At 38.5% G+C, this 22,783-nt stretch overlaps 1 protein-coding gene and 1 long non-coding RNA gene across 2 annotated transcripts; both read left to right on the forward strand.

The window, feature by feature from the left end:
- The first annotated feature begins 221 nt into the window (after positions 1-221).
- Positions 222-18,644, forward strand: LOC121234684 (E3 ubiquitin-protein ligase HOS1-like). Its single transcript, XM_041130737.1, is given in 11 exon segments — positions 222-513; positions 3,923-4,313; positions 4,643-4,777; positions 4,862-5,037; positions 7,264-7,668; positions 7,736-7,894; positions 9,261-9,758; positions 10,521-10,658; positions 17,238-17,467; positions 17,469-17,906; positions 18,043-18,644. Coding segments are annotated over 11 exon segments (2,856 nt in total). The 5' UTR covers positions 222-396; the 3' UTR covers positions 18,212-18,644.
- LOC121234685 lies at positions 5,044-6,480 on the forward strand. Its single transcript, XR_005934437.1, has 2 exons — positions 5,044-6,191; positions 6,260-6,480. It is a non-coding gene; the product is annotated as an uncharacterized LOC121234685 (long non-coding RNA).
- Positions 18,645-22,783: the final 4,139 nt, after the last annotated feature.

The following is a 22,783-nucleotide window of genomic DNA, read 5'->3' on the forward strand; positions in this document are numbered from 1 at the left end:
TTAAAGATAAATAATATTTAAAATTGTGAAGTACATAAATGTTACGTAATTTTTTTTTAAAAAAATGAGTAAATATAAAATTTATATAAAAATAAATTAATTTTTTAATAATAAATTTCACTCTCATTTGCCTATTTTACAACTATACCCATGATTACTCTATTTTAAATAATAGAAAGTATGTTTATTTTATAAAATGAAAATAATTCTCTCTATCGTTACTCCAAAAATATACCTCACGCTCTTTCAAAACCCCTCCAATTCTCTCCGCGGACTGAGATGTCTCTTTGAGCGCCAATGGCAATGCTGTCCTTCGATAAACCTTAACACCCACCTCTCAATTTCTTTCTCATTCGCGTTTTTGGGAACAGTCTGCTCTCGGGCACTCTCCGAGAAATGGACCGGAGATTCAACGGCCCAACCGCCCCTTCGAGTTCCACCGCCGCCGCTGCCACTGCCACAAGATTGGGTTCTCCTCCTCCGCGACCTAACTACAATAGCCGAGCCGTTCAGGTACTCAATTCTGTTTAACCCTACACATGCTCGTATGCGTCCACTTCTTTATACCCTAGCTGTTTTGTTCTTATGGGCGCTCTGCTGCTCTTCTTTATTTGCTGCTTTGGTTATTTTTTTCGTTTTCATAATAGAAAGCTGAAGCGAGTTTTTCTTTTAAGTGACGCCTTAGGGTTTTAGAATCAGTTGCGTAGAGAAGAGGAGCATAATGGGTTAGCTCATTAGTACTTTCCAGTGCTTATGTCCAAACTAAAACTACTCTTTGGGCTTCAACTGATGCAAATACGGCTTCCACAAGCAACAGAAGTGTTTTCGAGACGGTGACTATCTTAAACCTCTGGGTTGACTGCCACCCCGGGTTGTTTTAGGAAAGTATTGTACTTATAAGTAAATGAATTCGTACCCGTTTGTTCGTGTTGTTACCTACATATCATAGACTAAAGATGCAATTTTGGGTTTTAGGTGCTCAAGAATAGTTGAATTGCTCTAGAGGTTCTCACTGTCTCATTTTGTTCTTTAGATTCACATGATTGTTTTATGTTGGTTTTTGAAGAACATCCTATAGAAAAAAAATCTTTGTTTCCTAAGAACACCAAAGTAAAATTTCACATGCTCACATTGTGCATTTAGCATACATGCCTGCTGTTATATGGGGGCTGTAGGATTAATTCTAACTATTTATGGTGATGATCCTTTGGTTCTTAGACATAATATTATTTTTTTGCCGTTTCGTCATAGCTTTGAGCTGGTTTGAGTACATGGCCTATATTATCGGAAGGAAGCATATGCAACAGAATAACACATGGATAAAAATTCTTGTTATGCAAAGTCACGGATTTGAGCCTTTTCAATAAACTAGATCTACAGAGGTCAAGACTCATACCCTTGGAGCGTGCTTTTCAAAATTTCAGATCTACCTTGTAGAACAGCTTTCCAGATTTCTCAGATTTGCAGCAATTGAAACCCTTCAGTTCTTCTTTCCTAGTCTATTTCGGCTAATTGAGAGTGGGCTCTCTAGAAAAACCCTTGATATGCATGTAGCACACATAGGTCAAACAAGGAGCTTTTTCTTCGGAAAATCAATGTGCCATCACCCCAATGTTTCTCTCTCAGTTTTGTGTCTTGAGGACAGAAGGTTGAAAGCACAATGCTCTCATACCCTCTCTACCCCGTGCCGCACACCCTCGAGAAAGACAATATTTTCAGACAAAAACTTGCTCCATATCGACCAGGGCCAAGCAGTGTGTATATAGATTGTGAAAGGATCTATAGGGTATCAATGAAATTATAACTTCAACAGGATAAAGACTTGGTTATCTCATAACTAGTCCAAGTTTACTATTAATCATTTTATATCACAAAAAATTATAATTGCACTCTAGAATTCATTTAATTATGCAAGAACCCAATTTACTAAATACTACGATTTGATCCCTCCATAAAAAATCCATAGAGAACTAAAGCTTAACCTCTTCCCAAATTGTACAAGCTTTTTCCAAAGTCACATTCTATTGAGTAAATAATTTTTAATAATTTCTTTCCTAAATACTCAGGCCTTTGATTTAAAATAATCAACTTCTATTAAATTTATCTTAAATTGATATCTTGTATCTCAATAAAGATCATAGATTCTTTCTGGAAAATTCATGTTTTCACAATGTTGAATGTTATTACCGAATGTATTGAGATATTGACACAATAAGGTCTCAATTCTAATTCATTAAAATGATCTACATGTCACATTTGAGTTCACAATCTTCTCTGGATTAGGAATCACGTGCTGTTGTAGTAAAATTAAAACTGTTATTAAATCAACAATATTTTTTCAAGATAATAATTACTCTGCTCCAGTTCAATATACTCAAAAGTATATCAACATGTCAATTAGAAGTCTCCAGTTCCCTGATTAAGATAAATCATCATAATTGACATGTGATAATTTTATAAAATAAAATTCTCAACTTCATCTACTTATCAAAAAATATTTTGTTCGTATAAAAGCCTGTGATTTATTTATTTGTTTTTATAAGTAAAAATTTTATTAACCTCAATAGGCACAATCAAATACACTGGATGTATACAAGATAGAACACCTAGCTTGAAAGAAGAAATAGATATAAGGAAATCATGAACATTAAGCCCATTAAAATCTAAAGTTATTGCGCAGAAAAAGGCATGTTGAAAAAGAATCTTCTAAGTTCCTCTAGCTAATGTTACTTATCATTGAAGTTTTGATAGTTTTCTCCAGATACCCCACAAAAGGCATGTGGGGGCCATCTTCCATATTGCTGCAATTTGCGGGATGACATGAAGACTTCTACAGCCGGCAAGAAAATCAACCACCCTTAAACTCATTCTATCCCAACTCTGCAAAAAAATTATTCCATAGGGCACTGGCAACCTCACAATGAAGTAGCAAGTGGTCACCACTTTTCCTATTCATGCAGAATAAAAGGCCTTTCTTCTGCCACCTTTAAGATGTTATGAATATAATCCCTTCTTCATGATCTTGTCATAGCTCTTTCTTCTCCTTTCACCCCTTATTTTGATAATATGGGTGCCACTCAGCTAGCAGCCAATAGGAGTTCAGGTTTTTGCTCTCTTATGTCCCAGATCGTTAAAATCCAAGGATTCAACTGCTTAATTCTTATCCTACATCTTCTTTGTGATTTACTAGAGAATGACAATTTGCAGGTTGGTTGAAACTCAGATATATACATGGTGCAAAATAGAATAAACTGAACTACTATCATTAAAGTTTGAGAAGCATGTCTGATATGAAACCATTTTATGCTTGTGCCAATGAATCAACAAAATGGCTCTGGTAAGTTTCTTCTAAGCTGATGTGACAGGGCTGCAAGTCATTGTAAACAAGGTAATTTGCAAAAAAATATAAAGAGTGTTAAAACCTTAGGGATTGTACCCAAAATAGGGAGTTGGAGGAGTGATGTTAGACTGTTGGTTTAAAAAATATCACATTTTTTGTTGTAATTTATATGTTCAGCTTATAGACTTTTGATACTTCTATAAAACTTGTTTCTAGTGTTTGCATATCAAGAAATGCTTATGACTTACCTATTAAAAATATAGCATGACCGGTTGAGTTCTCTAAATGATAATCTCAGTGAGCTCTGAAATGTTCCCATTGAAATGTGGTTAACAGTGAGATTGATATCATATTGATTCTCTTGTATACATCCAGTGCACTTGGCTACATCTACTGATATTAATAAAAGTTATAAGACGAAAAAGATAGATATATTGACATTATAGTATTTCATGCTCCCATGTATAGAATGGACCATAACATATCATGTGCTGCTGTGCTGCTGCTTTAAAAAAGAAGGATGCTGATTGTAATGTGATTGATTCATGAGAGACTATATCTAGCTTCTAATTTCAATTTCAGGAAGCATTGGAACACTTGGCATCCATTGACCTGTTTGAGTTGTGTGATGAGGCAAAAGTTGAACGCTGTCGGGCAACTAGAGACTTGAGAAGCTGTGGACGCTATGTACACAATGTTTTGATTGTGTGTGGTCATGCTGCTTTATGCGAAGAGTGTAGTCAACGGTGTGATCTTTGCCCCATATGTAGAATCCCACTACCAAAGATTGGCAATAGACTACGGCTCCGCCTTTACTATGAGTGCATACAAGCTGGCCTCATCTCCAAAAGATCTGATGAGAGATTTCAAGAGATTGAAGATGGGGACAAGCAACTAACTGCTGATGTCCAACGCCTCTATTCCTTGTTTGACGTTGCCCTGGAGAATAACTTAGTTTCTTTGGTTTGCCATTGTATCCTTTATGGCTAGATTGATATCCTAACTTTTTTTCCCTGTTTCTCGTAGACTTATAAATTAGTTTTGGATTTCAACACTTTTGTTTCTAATATTACCTATCAAAATATTTTTTTTTTGTACATTTCTGGCTGGAAAATTCCCTTCAACATTATAATTCCTTTCTTTATATCATTATTTTCTTCACAAAATCTGAATACATAGTAAAAATGTTATATGGGTAACTTGATCTTAGCCATTCTTATTGATAGGTTACAGGCATGTGTAACTTCATGACATTATTCTGTTATTCTATTGAAGGTTATGTTTCTTTAACAGAGTTCACAGATGTAACAGATGTTTGTATGGATGAAAGTGCTGTGTCTAGTGACCCTGTCATTGCTTTCTTGTTGGATGAAGTGGTTGTCAAGGATTGGTGCAAGAGGACTTTCGGAAACATCGCAACAGAACTCCAAGGAATTTGTATCCTTAGAGCAATATTTTGATGTTTGAAGTGTGCACACTTTCCATAGCTTCAAGTGTTCTCTTCTTAACATTTTTCATTAGATAACCTTGAAGTGGAAGGGATGAAATCTAGGTTGAGTTTTCTACTCAAGTGTTCTGTACAGCTGACTGGAATATGCAATGTGCTTGAAGTTTTGGAGTCATCTTTTAAGGGCAGTCTTTCAGCACAGCTTCATGACTTGTGCCACCTGCAAGAGAACATACTGAGGACGAAGCAGGTTTTAATTGGGACTTACTTTTGGTGGAGCACATATATCTACCATTTACAAGTTTTAGCTTTGATGGTTGACCTGTTTCGTATTTGTTTTAGGATGCCTTTTATCTTTGTGATGATAGTGATAAAAAGTCTCTTTCTAATTTTAAATAAAATAGTTTTATTTACTCACAATATATGGCATTGATTTTTTTAGAGTCCTTATGAGGTAGTTATTCTTTTGGTCAAGTCTAAATTCCTAATCTTGAACAGCAAATGAATTATCACAGTTGATGGGATGGGATTATTTTAGAATACAAGTCGTAGACCTATGTGATATGTAGGAATAACCAAATTTAGTAAGAGAAATGATATTTGCAGTCCTTGGGTGTGCAAGCCCCACACACTTCCTTTGAAAAAAATGGGTAAATCTGGGACCTACAAGGAAAAAATTATTTTTTTAATGGTGAACTCCACTTTTTTCAAAGGGAGTGCGTGAGGCTTGCACACCCTAGAACTATATCTAGCATAACTCATTTATTAAACAAAAAAGTGTATTTTGTTGGAGGGCATAATTGTTGTTAGAGACCATAATTGTAATTAGTATACCCCATGATGGTAGAAATGTAAAAATGTAAGCTAAGTTATATGCGTAGTGCTACGTGTACTTATAATTTTATGTAAAAGATCCATTTTATCAGTTTTATTTTTAAATTCAAATTTTGAATTTTAAATTTCATAATTTTCAGCATATCAATAGCTGACACGCTAACACGTATTGTTATATATGTAAAAATTGTAAGTACAAATATCATTTTCCAAATTATATATGGTGCAATAGTAAGAGTGTAGAACCAGATCTTTGAACTACCTATCATTTTCCCTCTTCTCCATTCTCCATGGGTTCTCCCAAAACCCTAACGTAACATATTTGACTAAGGTATACTTTACAAAATAGATGAAGTCTTGAAGATTATCAATGTTAGAAACCCCTAGGGGTTGGCTCAAGTGGTAAAGACCATGATTTTGGTGGTATGCTCCCTCCAAGGTCCAAGGTTCAAATCCCACTGGGTGCAAACAATCTCTAGGGGCCATCGGACTATGGAGTTTTCCCTTTGAATTACCCGATGTGCACTTGTGGGAAATTCCTTGCCGAGGACTTGTGCATCCCCGGGATTAGTTGAGATGTTGTTCTTAGACACTCAGTGCCAATCAAAAAAAGAAAAAAAAAAAAATATCAATGTTAGCACATTGATTTCTAATATTCGTTTGAGCATCTTGATCTTCTCTCCCTTTACTTTGTTTCTATGCTAGTGGTGTGAAACCTTAGAAACTTTGTTCTATGGAGAGAGACCAAGAGCTCTTAACAAAGTGTGTAGTAACTTTGGCTATCAAGAGCACTTAACTTACTCGAAAACTCTTATAAATTTATGTATCCATTGGTTGATAAAAGGCATGCGTTGATAATATTAAAAAAAAAAATATGCGTCAGAAAATTTATTACTCTAAAATGAAAATTACTAAATATTATATTTTATTAAGGCTTTGTTTGTTTTCACAACTCATCTCAACTTATCTCATCTAATCATTACAACTTTATCAAATTTCCATACAAAATAAAGTAAACAATTCAACTTTTTCAAATTCCAAAACAAAAATAATATTAAAAAAATATACTCTAACAATATTTTATTCAACTTTCAATTTTTATCTCAACTCAAGTCATCTCATCTATGAAAACAAATAAGGCAAATAAATTTGTTTTCAATAACATATATTATTTAATTTTTATATAATGACATATATGATGGTAGTGAATGATGTTACTAAACAAGAGCAAGCTCCCTTCCAGAGAAGGTAGAGGTATTCTTTTGGATTCGACATAGAACTGAAGGGTCTGTCCTTGGATTGAACAAAAGCTCCGTTTTGGAGAACTGAAGGGTCTTTTTTTGGGGAAATAAAACAAAATTAGCAAATCATAAATGGTAGCAAACCTTTAGGCTTCAAAATTTTTTTAAGTTCAAATGTTTAAATGATAAAATTTATGCTCATTTGAAAATTATAAATGTTATAGATTCTTAATGTGTATGCCATGCATTGTGATTAGGCCAGTGTTAAATCTTTTTGTGGCAGGAGTTTTGAGTAAGCATTAGGGTCTGATTGGACTTCTTCAAATTAAACTGCCAATGACCATTTCTCTATATCTGCCCATAATTGATCTTCTCTCTCCATATTGGTTTTCAATTTTCAGCATATGGAGATAATGATGTGGTGCATAAGACATCAATTTCTGGAGAATGTGAGATCTCGATATGCTAATTTCACGTCATGGCGTTCCCGTGCCCGTGAACGGAAATCAGCTGCAATTAAGCGTTCATGGCCTGATGCAGTAAATTTCTCTGCAGAGCCCACTAGACAGGATGGTTCCTTGTTCATTGAAGATGCTTTGGTGAATCTTGATATTGAGCAGGGCGATTCAGAGGAAACAGCAGAGAAATTAGAAGCTGCATCACTGGTGAAAGGTGGAGTCTTGTCAATTGTCCAGTCTAAGATAGAAGGATTGGCAGGGTGCTATCCTTTTGAAAATCTTCGAGCTGCAGTTGATATACTCTTCTTATGTGGAAGTTCTGATTTGGTGGTTGCAAAGCAAGCTATTGTATCCTTTTCTTACCAATTATGCAAGCTGTAAGTGTACAAGATTTTTTTCCCTTAATTTATGGCAGCTTGTCTATTTTCTTTTTGATCGACATTGGAAAATGCCTGATGAAACGTGGAGACACATTGTGGAAGATTTTGCAACCAGCTTTAGCATCACCAGGCACTCATTGCTGGAATCTTTAATTTTTTATCTGTTGGATGACCACTCGGATGAGGCTCTGCAGGTAACATTTTGGTGATGAGTTTGTATGACCATTTGCTTTTTGTCAATTAGATATATGGTTAAACCAATTGTAACTACTTCAGTTGAACCTCACTTAAAATTTTACTGCATTATGAGTCTGAGGATTCAATCGGTGTACAATAATGTTTTCATAAGTATTTTTATATGAAGGAATTAAGGACTAGTTTGGATTCATAGATGAGATGAGATAGTTTTAGATGAAAGATGAAAGTTGAAAAAAATATTGTTAGAATATTATTTTTTAATATTATTATTGTTTTGGAATTTGAAAAAGTTGAATTGGGATTTGAAAAAGTTCAATTGTTTATTATATTTTGTGTGAGAATTTCGAAAAGTTGTAATGATAAGATGAGATGAGATGAAACACCTTCTGAATCCAAACGAGGCCTAAGTTTTCAATGGTTTATATCTAATAATAAAATCTAACCATATACGTATCAAAACTTTTGGGGCTTTAGGTGGCCATGACACTATGACCACACTCTTGGAAGTGGGCACTAAATACACCTTGTTGATTGTCTAGGGAGATGAATTTACCAAGTTATTCTCTTTGGGAAAGCGTGTTTGACTTGGAAAAGGTCTCGCAGCTTAATAATCTAAAGACCTGACATAAAAGTAGATAGTTGGAAATAACTTTGTAATACCCCAGGTTTAGTAGGAGTATGGTGAATAGGATCTTGCATTGCTTGGGAAGAAGTTTTTGTCTAATATAATGATTTTAAAAAGTTCCAAATGTAACATTGACTAGTGCTTTTGTAGTATATCCCGGATATGGTTTAGGCCTTCCTTGATTAACGTTCATTTGGAACAACCCAGGAAAGGTCTAAGTCACATCCGAGCCTATACTCCAAAATGACTAAATTAATGTTACAATTGGAGCATCTTGAAAATCATTATAAAAGGCGAAAACTTTTCCTTCTCAAACATTTCCTTCTAAAACAATGTAAGATCCCATTCTCCACGCTCATACTAAATCTGGGGTATTACAGTGTATTTATCAAAACTGGATTACTGAAAATAAGTTGTATGTGTATGAAATTCTGTATTAGATGTGTGCCCAGTCTACACGGGATTAATGGTGCTGCTTGTCTAAGCTGAGATAACTCATATTGGGCTATGTATTAATCCTAAGTTGGTTTAGCATGCTATCTTGTTTTCACTACATAAAATAGCAACATTTCAATGTTGTAGCAGGTGAGACTCTAATTAAACTATTTAAACAGTATAACTGTTTTATTGGCTTAAAATCTTATGTAAAAATGCAGGTGCGTGACAATATGGAAGTGTTTTTTGGTGCTCTCTATCATTTGATTGCTAATTATATTTCACAAAATCCTATTGCTTAGGAAGCTTGTCGCTTTCTTCCAGAGATCTCAGGCCCCACAACTCATCCTAAGATTGCACAAGTGTTGTTAGAAAGGAATAATCCCGATACAGCTCTGATGGTTTTACGGTGGTCTGGGTGTGATGGTGGATTGCAGATGGTTTCACTTAGTGAGGCCATAACTTCTGTTCGGGTAAGGGTGGAGTGTGGACTTTTGACTGAAGCATTTACACATCAGAGAATGCTCTGCACCAAAGTCAGGGAGAAGAAGTTGAAGCATGGACCATCTGGGAATGCTTCTGATAATTTCAAAAGTGAGTTCAGGAATTGGGTGGAATGGGTGGACATATTGGTAACTGAAATCTGTTGCCTTTGTATACGAAGGAACTTGGTAGATCGAATGATAGAGTTGCCATGGAATTCTGACGAGGAGAAGCATATCCATAAGTGCCTGTTGGATTTTTCTATTGAAGACCCTTCAACAACTACAGGAAGTCTTCTTGTCGTATTCTATCTTCAGGTATTGACAAGGTTTTAAGTGAAGCTAGATTCAGGAATCAACAAGATTTTAAGTTTGACTTAAATTTGAGTAATTGGGTTAAGCATCTAACACTACTGCATGGTTGCTGATCATTAGAATCATGCAATACAACTTCTTGAAATAATCGTTATTGTCAATATGACAATATTGTTTTGTTCAAGTCTGTGGTAGCTTTTTCTGTTTATTATTTTTTCTTCCACATAACTTCTTTTTCCTTTTTATTGAACCATATTTCGTAAGTTTGTACTACTGAATTGCTGGATGAGCTACAATTGTAGTTCTATGTCAAAATAAATATTGATCTTTTTAGTTGGCGACCACAATATTTGTTTAAATGACTGCATGATATCTCACAATTAAAGGTTTCATATTGAAGCCCAAGAACTCCATTTCGGTTCATTTTTTATTCATTATATCTTTTAATGAAATAACTTGTGTATCCTTTTTCTTTGGGATAAGGCTTCGTTGAGGAAATTAATACTGTTTTACTTGGTTTCATAGTGTTTTTTCATATGTTTACATCTTATTATTATTATGAATTACTTCCAGATGTTGACATATCTCTGTATCTAATAGATGTGTGGATTATTTTGTGAATTTTTGTTACTTGGAGCTGTCCATTTTTGCTTCTTGAAACAAAATGTCGTACAATTTTATAATGACTTGCTTGTTTATTTTATTTAACAACAGTTTTTGAAAGGATATTCCAAGTTACAAAATTGTTTTTGTTTATCATTTCAGCGCTACCGATATACTGAAGCATTCCAAGTTGATCTTAAACTTAAGACTGTGGAACAGGACTTCATTTCGAAGAGTTCTGTTGGTAAAGAAGTTTTGTCTAGAATGAGATCAGCAAGTCACTGGAGAGCAAGTTTGATTGTAAGTTATATTAACTTTCTAGATGGAATCTTACTAGTCATGGAAAAAAAAAACATTCTGTATGATTAGTTTATTTTAGAAAGATAACTCTTTCCTTCTCTCTCCCTTTCGATATTCTCTCCCCCTCTCTCATGACTTCCTGTCGTCTTATTTCCGGCGCTTCTCGCCGGGCCGGAAATAATCCATAATCTTCCCTTTTTGTTTTTCCAATCTTTTTCTCCTCTTCAAATCTTTCTTTTCATTTCTTTTCCTTCTTTTTTCCTCAGTTTTCGGGTTTCTAATTTGGTTGGGAACTATTTTTCTTTTTGGATGGCTTCTAAGAGAAGTTTATTGGTGGACTCAAATTTTCATTTTTTCCATCGTGAATGAAGGGTTGATGCGTATTACCGAAAGAAGCAGAAAAGTTAAAAAAGTTGTTATCATTGGTAAGGTGAAGGCGAGATGGTTGGAGAAAACGGTTGTTGCATACACTGCATCCGGAGGTAGTGAGTTCTATAAGACGTTGCGTTGAAGAGAATTGAGCTTTTTTGGCACAGTGATGTGTAAACTACTATGGGCTTTATTTGGTGATAGTAGAGTATGGTGATGGTGGCAGGAAAGGTTTCATTGTCATCCCTAAGGGTGTGAATGGGAAGGGATTGATGTTTTGCTGAAACTCTCAAGGATTTGGGTTCTCTGAAGTCCCCTGTTCCTATCACCAATAACAGAGGAAGGGTGGATTACGGTGTAAAAGTTCAGGCTTGTGGTGGGGGTCGAGATCTTTCCAAGTCGATGTTGACAGGGCTAGTTTGGGCGGAGAAGGATCTTACAAGGTGGCGTTAATGAGACTCGATGTCTTTCCCAGCCATTCCATTCAGTTTCTGACTGAACACAATAGGAGCTATCGGGGGAATGAGGTGGCAAAGGTAGGTGGCGGATTAGTCCATGGTGTAAAGATTGCTAACACCTCCAAACAAACACCTGTTTCAACAGGTGGCGTCTCTGAGGGAGGCATATCAGGTCAGGTATAGGAAAAGTCGTGGTTGGAGTTGATGTTTGATCTGATCGAAATCAATGAGAAGATCAACAGTTTTCTTTTGAGGATTGATTAGGAGATGGGCCTTAACTTGCATTTGGGCCGTAAGTTTGGGGTGGAGGTGTAGGAAGAGGGTGACTCAGGGGTTGTGGGCTTGGGTATTAAAAATGGGGTTGGTATTCAGGTGGGTCGTGTTTCTTGTGAGAATAAAGAGAAGACTTCAGTCAGCTGTAAAAAGGGGCCCAAATCCAGTTAATTGGATGAAGGTAAACAAAAAGTTGGACCAGATGTTCAGAAGTCAGCCCGGCCCGTTTCGGTGTGGCCGTATTCAGTTCTAATTCGGGTTCAACCTCAAACAACATCGGTCAATCATCGATGGAATCTCCTCCTGCACTGGGGTTGAAACAAAATAGATAGCTGGCCATTTTTGCCCCCATGAATAGTATTCAGTCATTGGAATGTTCGCTGATGGACTCTCCTGAGGCTTCGCAAGTTGTTTTGCTGATATTTTCACTTCCGAAGGCTTTGCCTGGAACATAACGTGAAGGCGATATTTTTCCTCTCAATTTCATCTCCAGAATTAGAGGGGAAGCTCCGAGAGTGTTTCTAGGTGCGGTGATATCATGTGTGGAGACTTAGATTATTATTTTAGCTCTCTGGTGGGGATGATTTGAAGCTTAGGGGGGATGACCAGAGGCTTGTTGAGATGCAATTGGTTATAAGGGATATGGAGAGTATGGATTGTAATTTTATTGAAAGGGAGAAGGTGGGTGATGATCCTGTGCCTTTATGTACTTTGCTCTTGGGTGTAAGTATGGTTGGGTGCTCTTTGAAATGGGTGCTTAAGAAAGATAAAGAAATTCAGGAGTGCTTGGGGATCTCCTGTAAGGGTTTTGAAGACTAGTTTAGGGCCTTACTTATAGCCATTGAAGCGGGCCATTTTTCGTCTTTGAAATCAGCGTCGAAAAAAGTAAGAGAATTGAAGAGACTTACCTATGCAATAAATTATGATGCCAAGGAGGGGAGTGTAAGTCGAGGGAGGCGTAAGGGGAGGGCTTCAAATCTTACTTTATGAAGCCCAAAATACTATTGTGGAATGGTAGGGGGCTAAATGATCTTAACAAGCGCCTTCATGTAAAAAATTTACTTCGCCAATGGAAGGTTGATGTCATTTGTTTACAGGAAACAAAGTTGTAGTTTTTTTATAGGAGAATTATCAAAAGCTTATGGGGATGTCTTTACGTGGGATGGGTGTTCCTTGCCTCTAAGGGGGCCTCTGGTGGTATCATTGTGATGATAAGAGGATTGTGAAATTTGAGGAGTGTATTGGGGAATACTTGGTGGCTTTTTTTTTTAGGAATTTGGAAGATGGTTTTGAGTGGGCTTTTGCAGGTGTTTATGGGCCTAATCTAGATAGTAGTAGAAGACTTACGTGGGATGATATTGCAGGGGTTTATAGCTGATGGGATGTGCCTCGGTGTATTGGAGGGGACTTCAACGTTACTTGCTTTCCGAGTGAGAGGTCAGGGGAGTCTCGGTTATGTCCGGCTATGGCAGATTTTTCTGATTTTATTTTTGATATGGAGTTATTGGACTTGCCTCTGGAGGGGGTGTGCTTTCACATGGTCTAATAACAACTGGGCACGGTCGAGATTGGACAAACTTCTTGTCTTTCCTTCTTGGGAGGCTCATTTTCCGGAGTGTTGTTAGAAAAGATTGTCTTGGGTATGTTCGGATCATTTTCCTATCATATTGGATTGTGGTGGTATTCATGGGGGTAGCAAGTATTTGAAGTTTGAAAATATGTGGTTAAAAGCTGGTGGTTTTGTGGATATTGTGAGACAATGGTCTTCTTACCAATTTATTGGTACCCCGAGTTTTGGCAAGTAAGCTTAAAGCTTTAAAGAATGATTTGAGGAAGTGGAATATGGAAGTTTTAGGAATGTCAATTGTCAAAGAAAGTTTCTCTTCGAGGAGTTGCAAAGGTTGGAGGATAGGGCTGATTGTAGGAGGAGTTGAGTGGGAAAAGTTCAGTGACTGCTGAACTTGAAAAGCTAATTTTGATGGAAGAGATTTCGTGGAGGCAGAAATCTCTGGCTCTTTGGTTGAAAGAAGGAGATCGTTATACAAAGTTTTTTCATCAGGTGGCCAATTCTCATCGTAGGAACAATGCCATTGAGATGCTCTATTCTGAAGGTCGTGTTATTGATGATCATTTGATATTAAGAACCATGTGGTTCATTATTATGAGACACTTATCTCGGAACAACATTTGTGGAGGCCAAAACTTGATGGGTTGGTTTTTGAGACTACTAATATTCTGAGTGCAAATTGGTTGGGGAGAGCGTTTGAGGGGGGAGGTGCATCATGTGGTTAAGAGGGAAGGCTAGAGATAAAGCCCCTGGGTCGGATGGCTTTTCCATGGAAGGGATATATTATGAGTGTTTTTCATGAATTCTTTCCTTGCAAAAAGTTAAGAGAAAAGCCTCAATACAACATTCTTAGCACTCATTCCTAAGAGGGTGGGGGCGTGGAATGTCAAGGATTTTTGTCCCATTAGCCTTGTGAATGGGGTGTACAAGAATATTTCCAAAGTACTTGCTAATCATATGAGTACGGTTATGGAGAAGTCAATCTCGAAACCTCAAAATGCGTTTGTTAAGGAGTGAAAAATTCTTCATTTGGTTCTTATTGCAAATGAATGTTTGGAGAGTAGATTGGGAATGAGAGTGCCAGGTATTTATGTAAGTTGGATATGGAGAAGGCTTATAACCATGTGAATTGGGTTTTTCTTTTTTACTTGAGAGATGTGGTTTTGGAGAGAGGTGGTGTATGTGGATTAAACATTGTGTCACCACTGTTCGGTTCTCTGTTTTGGTAAATGGTACTCTTGTTGGTTTTTTTAACAACACGTGGTTTGAGACAAGGGGACCCGGTGTCCCCTTTTCTCTATGTGATCATTATGGATGTTGGAGACTGTGGTTGATGCGGGATTTCTATTTGGCTTTTAGGTGGGAAGCACTAACAATGGTTTTATTAATGTCTCATCTTTTTTGAGATGACACATTACTGTTTTGTGATACGGATCCAAGTCATATTTAGGCAATTAAGGCTCTTTTGATTTGTTTTGAAGCTGTCTCTGGTCGAACTTGAGGAAGTTTGAGATGGTGCCGGTGGGCAAAGTAAGGAACATTAGAAGTCTAACAAGTATTTCGGGTTGCAAGGTAGCGTCATTTATAATGAAATATTTGGGTCTTCCACTTGGGGCCTCCTTCAAGGCCAAGGCTACTTGGGATGGCGTTGTGGAGAAAATTGAGAGGAGATTGGTTGGACGGAAAATGTTGTAATTGTCAAAAGGGGGAAGAACCACTCTAATTAAGAGTACACTCTCTAATCTTCCCACTTATTTTTTTTTTCTCTTTTTCCATTGCCGGCAAGTATGGCTAATTGAATTGAACAACCTTTTTGTGCTTTTTTGTGGGGAGGAATTGAAGAGGAGACTAAGTTCCACCTGGTTAAATGGAATAAGGTATGCACTCCGATTTCTAGTGGAGGGTTGGGGATTTGAAATATGAGGATTTTTAATAGGGCACTCCTTAGGAAATGGTTATGGGAGGTACCATCAGGAAGGGGAGTCTTTATGGAAGGTTATTATCGAGTTGAAGTATGGGAGTTTGCGAGGGGGTTGGTGTTCCAATGAAGTGAGAATTGCGCATGATGTAAGTTTGTGGAAGAACATTAGAAATGGATGGGACGTTTTGTTCGTTTTATTAGTTTTGCGACTGGCAATTGATCTAGGGTCAAATTTTGGCATTATATTTGGTGTGGTGATTCGGCTCTTAAGACCATGTTTCCTTCTCTTTTTCGGTTGGCTTTTGATCAGGAGGCTTTGGTGTCAAAGTTGTTGGATTGTTCTAGTGGATCTCCACAGTGGAATGCTCGTTATATTAGAGCTGCTCATGATTGAGAAATAGGAGTTATTTCTGATTTTTTCAATTTATTGTATACTTTGTTGGTAAGAATGTGGTGGACAGAATGCTTTGGATGAAGACAGGGAGTCGGAAGTTTATCGTGCGTTCATTGTACAAGGATTTGTTGAGTCAAAATTATATTTTGTTCCCTTGGTAATGCATTTGAAGTAAGGTGCCACCTAAGATTGCTTTCTTTGGATGGACTGCATCTCTTGGAAAAATTTTGACTATGGACAATTTGAGAAAGCGTGGTCTTGTTGTAATGGATTGGTGATATATGTGTAAGAAGAGTGGGGAGTTGGTGGATCACCTTTTACTTCACCCTGTGGTGACAAGGATGTTGTGTGTGGAGATCTTTAATAGAACGGGTATTGATTTATTTGCCTGTTGGCAAAGGAGTAGGGTCAATTCCCATATTGTGGATGTATGGAGAATGATTGCTCATGTATCATGTGGTGTTTATGGATTGAAAGGAATGGTCGAAGCTTTGAATGATTTTCTTGTATCACTTTGTAGCTCTTAATTTGTAACTAGGTGTATACTGTTTGTATACTTCCTGTGTACTTGGATTATGCCTATTTACTAGTTTCAATAAAATGTTATTTTACTTGTTAAAAAAAAAAAACTTTATAGATGTAACTATAGGTATTAAGAATATAGCAAAGCATGTTAATGGGGAGCAAACCTTGGGTCAGTTCATCAGTTCACAAGGGAAAATCTTTGCTGCTCCCCCACACCCCCAGTACAGGTCCCTCTGCCTTCCTATTACATATATAACCTCTTCCACCATGCCAATCCATTCCTTCTCAAGAATAACCACCCCCCCCCCCCCCCCCCCCCCCCCCCCCCCCCCCCAAAAAAAAAAAAAAAACAGACTTGCCCTCGAAGTGAGCATCCAATGGGAGGCCGAGGCCAATATATGTCTTGGGCAGGGAAGTGACCTTACTATCAAGAATGCTTGCTAAGCCATCTACATCCTTCAACCCCAAGGGGTGGTGTAGTGGTCCTGGGCTGGGACAAACCGTCGGACGTCTTAGGTTCAAAACGGACTGGGGAAGTTTTCTTTTGAATTACAGAAGTGCACTTGCGAGAAATTTGTTGTTGAGGGCCTGGGCATACTTGGAATTGGTTGGGACTTTGAGCTGGACACCCCGATGCCAATAAAAAAAAAACTATCCACATCCTTCACAGAACGCATTGGAACCAACTCAGCTTTTGCTAGATTACTCTTTCAACCCCAATACAATTTCTGGACATTGCAAGGATAGATTTGATTTTGTTTTCTGCATTTTATATTTTGTATGCTTTTTCTTGAAGGAACTGACCTACCCTCTTATTAGGAGTGAGTTAAGATCATGCATCTTTGGACAATGGATGTTCTACTATAAGCTGAAATCTAACAAATTATCTTTGAGCACACCACAACGTACACAACTTCAGCTTGTCAAGACCTTGTTTGAGAAGTGGAAAACTTGGGCCTAGTTTGAGCCTGATAAATAAACATGTAGACGTGGTTGATATTTTATATCCTCTTCTACAAGTATGTTATTTGAGAAAAGATATTTAATGCGATGGGATTGCTTCAATAAACAGGATAAATGCATGGAATTGCAGCCAGAAGTCCAAAGGCAACAAGTAAAGTCTGGTCAATTGCCTGAGATTGCTGCTAGTTCTGGTGAAAAAGTTGAAATGCCAGCAAAATCTGATTTCACCATGGTTCAAGAGCTAACCTCAACAAGTTTATTGATTCCTTCGTCTACTGATTCTTCTCTTGGTCTTGGGATGGACCACCTGACTCCTCTCTTGAGATCATCGGTTTTTGAATGGGTCTATCAATGGTCATCGCTCTGATGTTATCAAGTATGGTTCCCAATCAATTTTATATGGAAGTGGACTTAGACCTAGAGGTAGCATCAACAAAGATTTCAACTTAAATGACTCAACTCCTGAAACTCGTCGAGTTAGTCTCATGAATGCCTCACCATCAAGAGAAATTAACAGGGCTACCTTTGGCAATCTCCAAGACTCCTCACCTGAAATGGAACAAAATGGTTTCATTAACCAACTCCAAGATGCCCGTCCTTTATATTCCTACAGGCTTAGCTCTAATCCAATGGGCACACCTAGCAGCAACCAGAGCTTGTTTAAAGATTCTGGAGGTGGCTTGATCAACAATTTCACTGGTAAAAGGATCCAATCCGATAGAGATTATAGACTCTGGAACGGTGCTTCTTCAGATGATCAAATGGAAATCTCTTGGAGGTAAATCTTACTTCTTATGTCTCCTCCTTTCACGTTGAAGTCTGTTAGCCTTCTTTGTTGCTTGTACAGTTAATTGCAGATGCACATATTCTCAGAATTTGAACTCACTCTTGTTCATATGATCTCTTAAATTCAGCCATGGAGGGAGGGACTCTGCCGCCCAAGACAACGGTATGAATTGTGGACCTAGATGGAGGTCTGATGAGACCAGTGACGAGGAAGAGGAGCAGAGTCCAGGGGGAAGTATGGGAATGGCTTGTCAAACGACGCCCACAAGAATTAGGAGAAGTAGACTTGCCAGGTAAAGGTTGCATCTGCCAATTTTCAATCTTTTGATATCCTTGCCCTTCCATGGTGGCTTCTCAATTTGGTCTGGGAAAAGAGCTGCAACAGGGTTTGTCTTCCGAGTAAAAGGGTTCATACTGCGACCGTTTCTGCAGTTTTCATGGGTGGAAAGTGGACGAGTAAATATAATTCTTGTATGCAGTTGTGCTATTAAAATCCAGTAAGAAGATAGGGCATTGGATCATTTCCTTTTCCTCTTGTCATTGAACTAACAAGAGGCGAATTGTCTTTTAGGAGTAACAATCTGTGCAGGGTCTGACAATTTTGTATTTTTGTTGAGGCAAGTCAAAGGTTTTTCAGTCTTGTATTTTTATTGAGGCAATTCAAAGGTTTTTCAGTCTTTTGGTACTACTTTCAACGTTTTGGTAAGATATATGAAACAATTTACCTGAATCGTGTTCTAATGTTTGATTTCCCTAAAGTGTAATGTTAGATACTGTCTTAAGGTGTGTAAGATCTGCGCACTTCTATTGAAATTTGTAAGGTATCAACACAAGGTGTGTAAGATCTGCACATTTCTGTTACACTCCCACCTTCAGACTTTCGTAGCTGCTGCACATTGTTTCACTTAATGCCTTCTTCCTTCATTTTTTGCACTCTGTTTCATTAATATTCCCAACACACCGTTTTGATGTTCAATTCCTCACGACACCAGCTCTCAGTTCCCACACTTAAACCAAATTCTGCTGTTGCACATACATTCCCTTCAACACACACACACTACACTACTACACATCCTCATGATTCTTACATTCTCCACCCCTTCAAGGACCTTGTCTACAAGGCCCTAACACTTCTCTTCTTCTCAGAGAACCTTGCCCACAAGGTGTGGGTACAAGTTGCTCAACTTACGCAAAATCTCCCACAAACTATCTTCAAGTGGAGCACCCACCCATTTGATCAATATTTTAGTTGTTGCCTGATTGCCAACTTTCTTCATACTTCTTTTCAATATTACTTCAGTTTCAAGTTGTACTTGACCTTGTATGTCAATTGGGGGCAGAACTGGTAATTGAAGAACACCCTCGCCTAATTTCTTTTTTAAACAAGAGACATGAAAAAAATGATGGATTTTTGATGAACTTGGCAGATCCAACTTGTAGGCCACTAATCCAATTCTTTCAATCACCTGAAATGGACCATAGAATCTTGGGGATAGCTTCAAATTGTGTCTTAAAGCCACTGTTTTCTGTTTATAGGGTTGGAGTCTTAGGAAGACCCAATCCCCTACCTTGAATTCCCTTTCACTTCTCTTTAAACCAGCAAAAAAATTCATTCTGTGTTGAGTTTTCTGAATATTTTCTTTTAACAAAGACAACAACTCATCTCTAGACCTCAGTTGCTGATCTATGACTGCATTAGCAGTGATTCTAGGTACATAAGTCATTAACTTTGGAGGAGTATATCCATAGAGGGCTTCAAAAGGGGAAATTCTAATCAAGGAGTGATAGGTGGTGTTGTAACACCATTTTGCCATAGTCAACCAATCACTCCATTCTCTTGGTTTATCACTTGCATAACACCTCAAATAAAATTCTACATTCTTGTTTAAATTCTCAGTTTGCCCATCAGATTGTGGGTGTTAAGCTGAACTATAGTGAAGTGAAACCCCTTGCAACTTAAACATCTCTTTCCGAAAAGAGCTTGTGAATAATGTATCTCTGTAAAAAATGATGGACTTAGGCATTCCATGAATCTTGAACACTCCTGAAAAGAAAATTTGAGCCACCTTAGTTGTTGTGAATGGATGAGACAAAGAAAAGAAATGAGCAAATTTAGTTAATCTGTCAATCACAAAAAAACTGATAGAAAAACCATTGGAATTGACAAGGCCTTCTATAAAATCTATGGATATATCCAACCATGGAAAATGAGGAATTGGCAAACGTTGCAAAGTCCTGCTGGCTTCACTGTGTCTCATGTTTGCTAGTTTGGCAGACTACACATTCTCTGACCAAGGCTCGAATGTCATCTTTCTTCCCTTGCCAATAAAACTCCATTCTAGCTTTTTGAAGTGTCTTCTTATAACCAACATGCCTAGCCTGAGGACTGTTGTGGATATACTCAATGATTTTTGTTTTGAAAGAGAGTTAGGAACCAAGACCAATTTCTCATTCTTTAGCAATAACCCTTGCAGCAATCTATAGTTTTTAGGTCCTGACAACCCATTCTTGAGTTTCTGCACAATCTCATCTAACTCAGGAGATAGTTTATAACTATCCTTTAATTTCTCAATCCATAAAGGAGTAGGAAATGTAATTTAGACCAACACAAAATAATCTTCTTCATTCTTTCTTGACAACCCATCATCAACTACATTCCCCTTGCCTTTTTTGTAATCAATAATAAAATCATACCCCAACAATTTAGACATCCACTTTTGCTGGAATTCAGTACCACCAATTCTTTGCTCAAGGAGAGATTTCAAAGCTTGTTGATATGTTTTAATCTTGAAAGATTGCCCTAACAGATAAGGCCTCCATCTACTCACTGTTGATACAACAGCTAGAAGCTAATTTTCATTGGTTGATAACAGTAATGCCTTTCCTTTCAATGCTTTGTTATAGAAAGAAATAGGTTGCCCCTCTTGCATAAGCATAGCTCCAAGTCCAATACCTGAACCATCACATTCTATAGTGAAAACTTTCGAAAAGTCAGGTAGCTTCAACACAGGAGGCTAAGTCACTACCTTTTTCAATTTTTGGAAAGCCTGAGTTGCAGATTCAGACCAATGGAATTCATTCTTCTTAAGCAAATCTGTCAAAGGGGCTACTATTGTACCATAATTCCTTATGAACTTCCTATAGTACCCAGTCAACCCTAGGAAGCCCTTTAATGCCTTTAAGGAACCAAGTATGAGCCAATCAACCATTGCAGCTAACTTAGAGGGGTTTGCTGAAATTAAGGGGCCTAAATAGTCAATCTCTTGCAAGCCAAACTTGGCATTTAGACCTCTTTGCAAACAAAGTGTGTTGCCTCAAGACTTCCAAAACCATCCTCGAATGCTTCAAATGATCAACCAAAGAAGAACTGTAAACTAGGATGTCATAAAAAAAAAAAAAACCAAGACAAATTTCCTAAGAAAAGGCTTGAATATGTCTGTGAGGGAAGGCCCGCTCCTGTAGGGCACATGCCTAAGAAAGCCGAGGCCTATTCCTGAAGGGCCCAGGCCTAGGAAGGCTGAACCGCGAAGTTTGGGTCCGAGTAGGGGGCCAAAGACCCAGGGCGAGAGGGTTGGGAAGTCGAGTAAGCACGAGACCGGTCTATCCGGGCCTGTCCATTCAGGATTCGGGAGGATCGGGGTCTGCAAAATCGAGTAACCGGGCCCGGTGGGCAATGCATCGTCACAACCCCGACCCCATGATATCAAATCCTAGGCACGAGCCAACCCAGATCGATGTCAGGAAATCCGGCGCACAGTGGAGCGTCCCACGTGCCAAGGATGGCTCGCCTGCAATCTGACATCTCCTAGCATGACAGAGAGGTGGTGGCCGCACAGACATAGGACAATAGACACGGCGCAATCCCTTGCAAGACAGCAGACTGGCCCCCACTAGGGGGACAACGAATGAGTGGTGGCAGGCCTGGCATCTAAAGCGCTACGATCTCCCTCGACTGGGGCTGACTCAGGTATAAATATGGGGTAACCTTATTATAGGAAGGGATCGATTCAGTTTGTGCAACTCCTTTTCTGTATTATATTTTCCTTCTCCAAAGAACAATCACTGACTTAGGCATCAGAGTGATCTCGGAGGCCACGGGAGCCTCGTCTTCTTCTTAGTTGCAGGTATCAGGAAGCTTGGGCTTTGCAGAACTGTTCGGGCTGCGAAACACGACATCAACAGTGGTGCCGTCTGTGGGATAAGTTTTCCATAACGACGTGTACTTCGCATGCCGGCAGCGACGCGGTCCCAGGTTACGAGAAGGGAAGACCGCAAGGAAGAAACAATGGAAGCACGACTTGCAAGCATGGAGGAGACCATCAGGAAGCTTACTGAGGAGGTCAGAACACTTCGCCAAGAAAACACGGCTCTCAAGTTTGCGAACGAGGAGCTGGTGGGAGGCGCAGAGCCGAGTGGCAACAAGCAAAAGGGTTCGCGAAGAATCCCGGCGGACACTGCGGCAGAAGAAGAAAGGCGCGAAATGCACCTCAAAATCTGAGAGTTGTGAGACAAATGTGCGGAAATGGAAAAGAAGATGGATACCCCTTCGACTATAGACCAGCTACTAATCAGCTCTGACCTCCCTTAAAGTGAAGAAATCTTGGCCATGCCCCTTCCTCTGAAATTCAAAGTTCCTGAAATGGAAGCCTATGATGGGACCAAAGATCCACTAGAGCACCAGGAAACTTTCAAGGCCCATATGATTTTACGCGGCTTCTAGGGAGAGGTCGCCTGCCTGGCCTTCCCCCTAACACTGAAGGGAGCGGCCCGGAGCTGGTTCGAGGGGTTGGCGTCAGGAACAATAGGAAGCTTTGAGGAGCTTGCGCGCCTCTTCATGATAGTTTCTGGCTAGCCGCAAGAGGAGACGCC

This window comes from Juglans microcarpa x Juglans regia, chromosome 6D (assembly GCF_004785595.1).
Source record: "Juglans microcarpa x Juglans regia isolate MS1-56 chromosome 6D, Jm3101_v1.0, whole genome shotgun sequence".
Classification (NCBI taxonomy): Eukaryota; Viridiplantae; Streptophyta; class Magnoliopsida; order Fagales; family Juglandaceae; genus Juglans; species Juglans microcarpa x Juglans regia.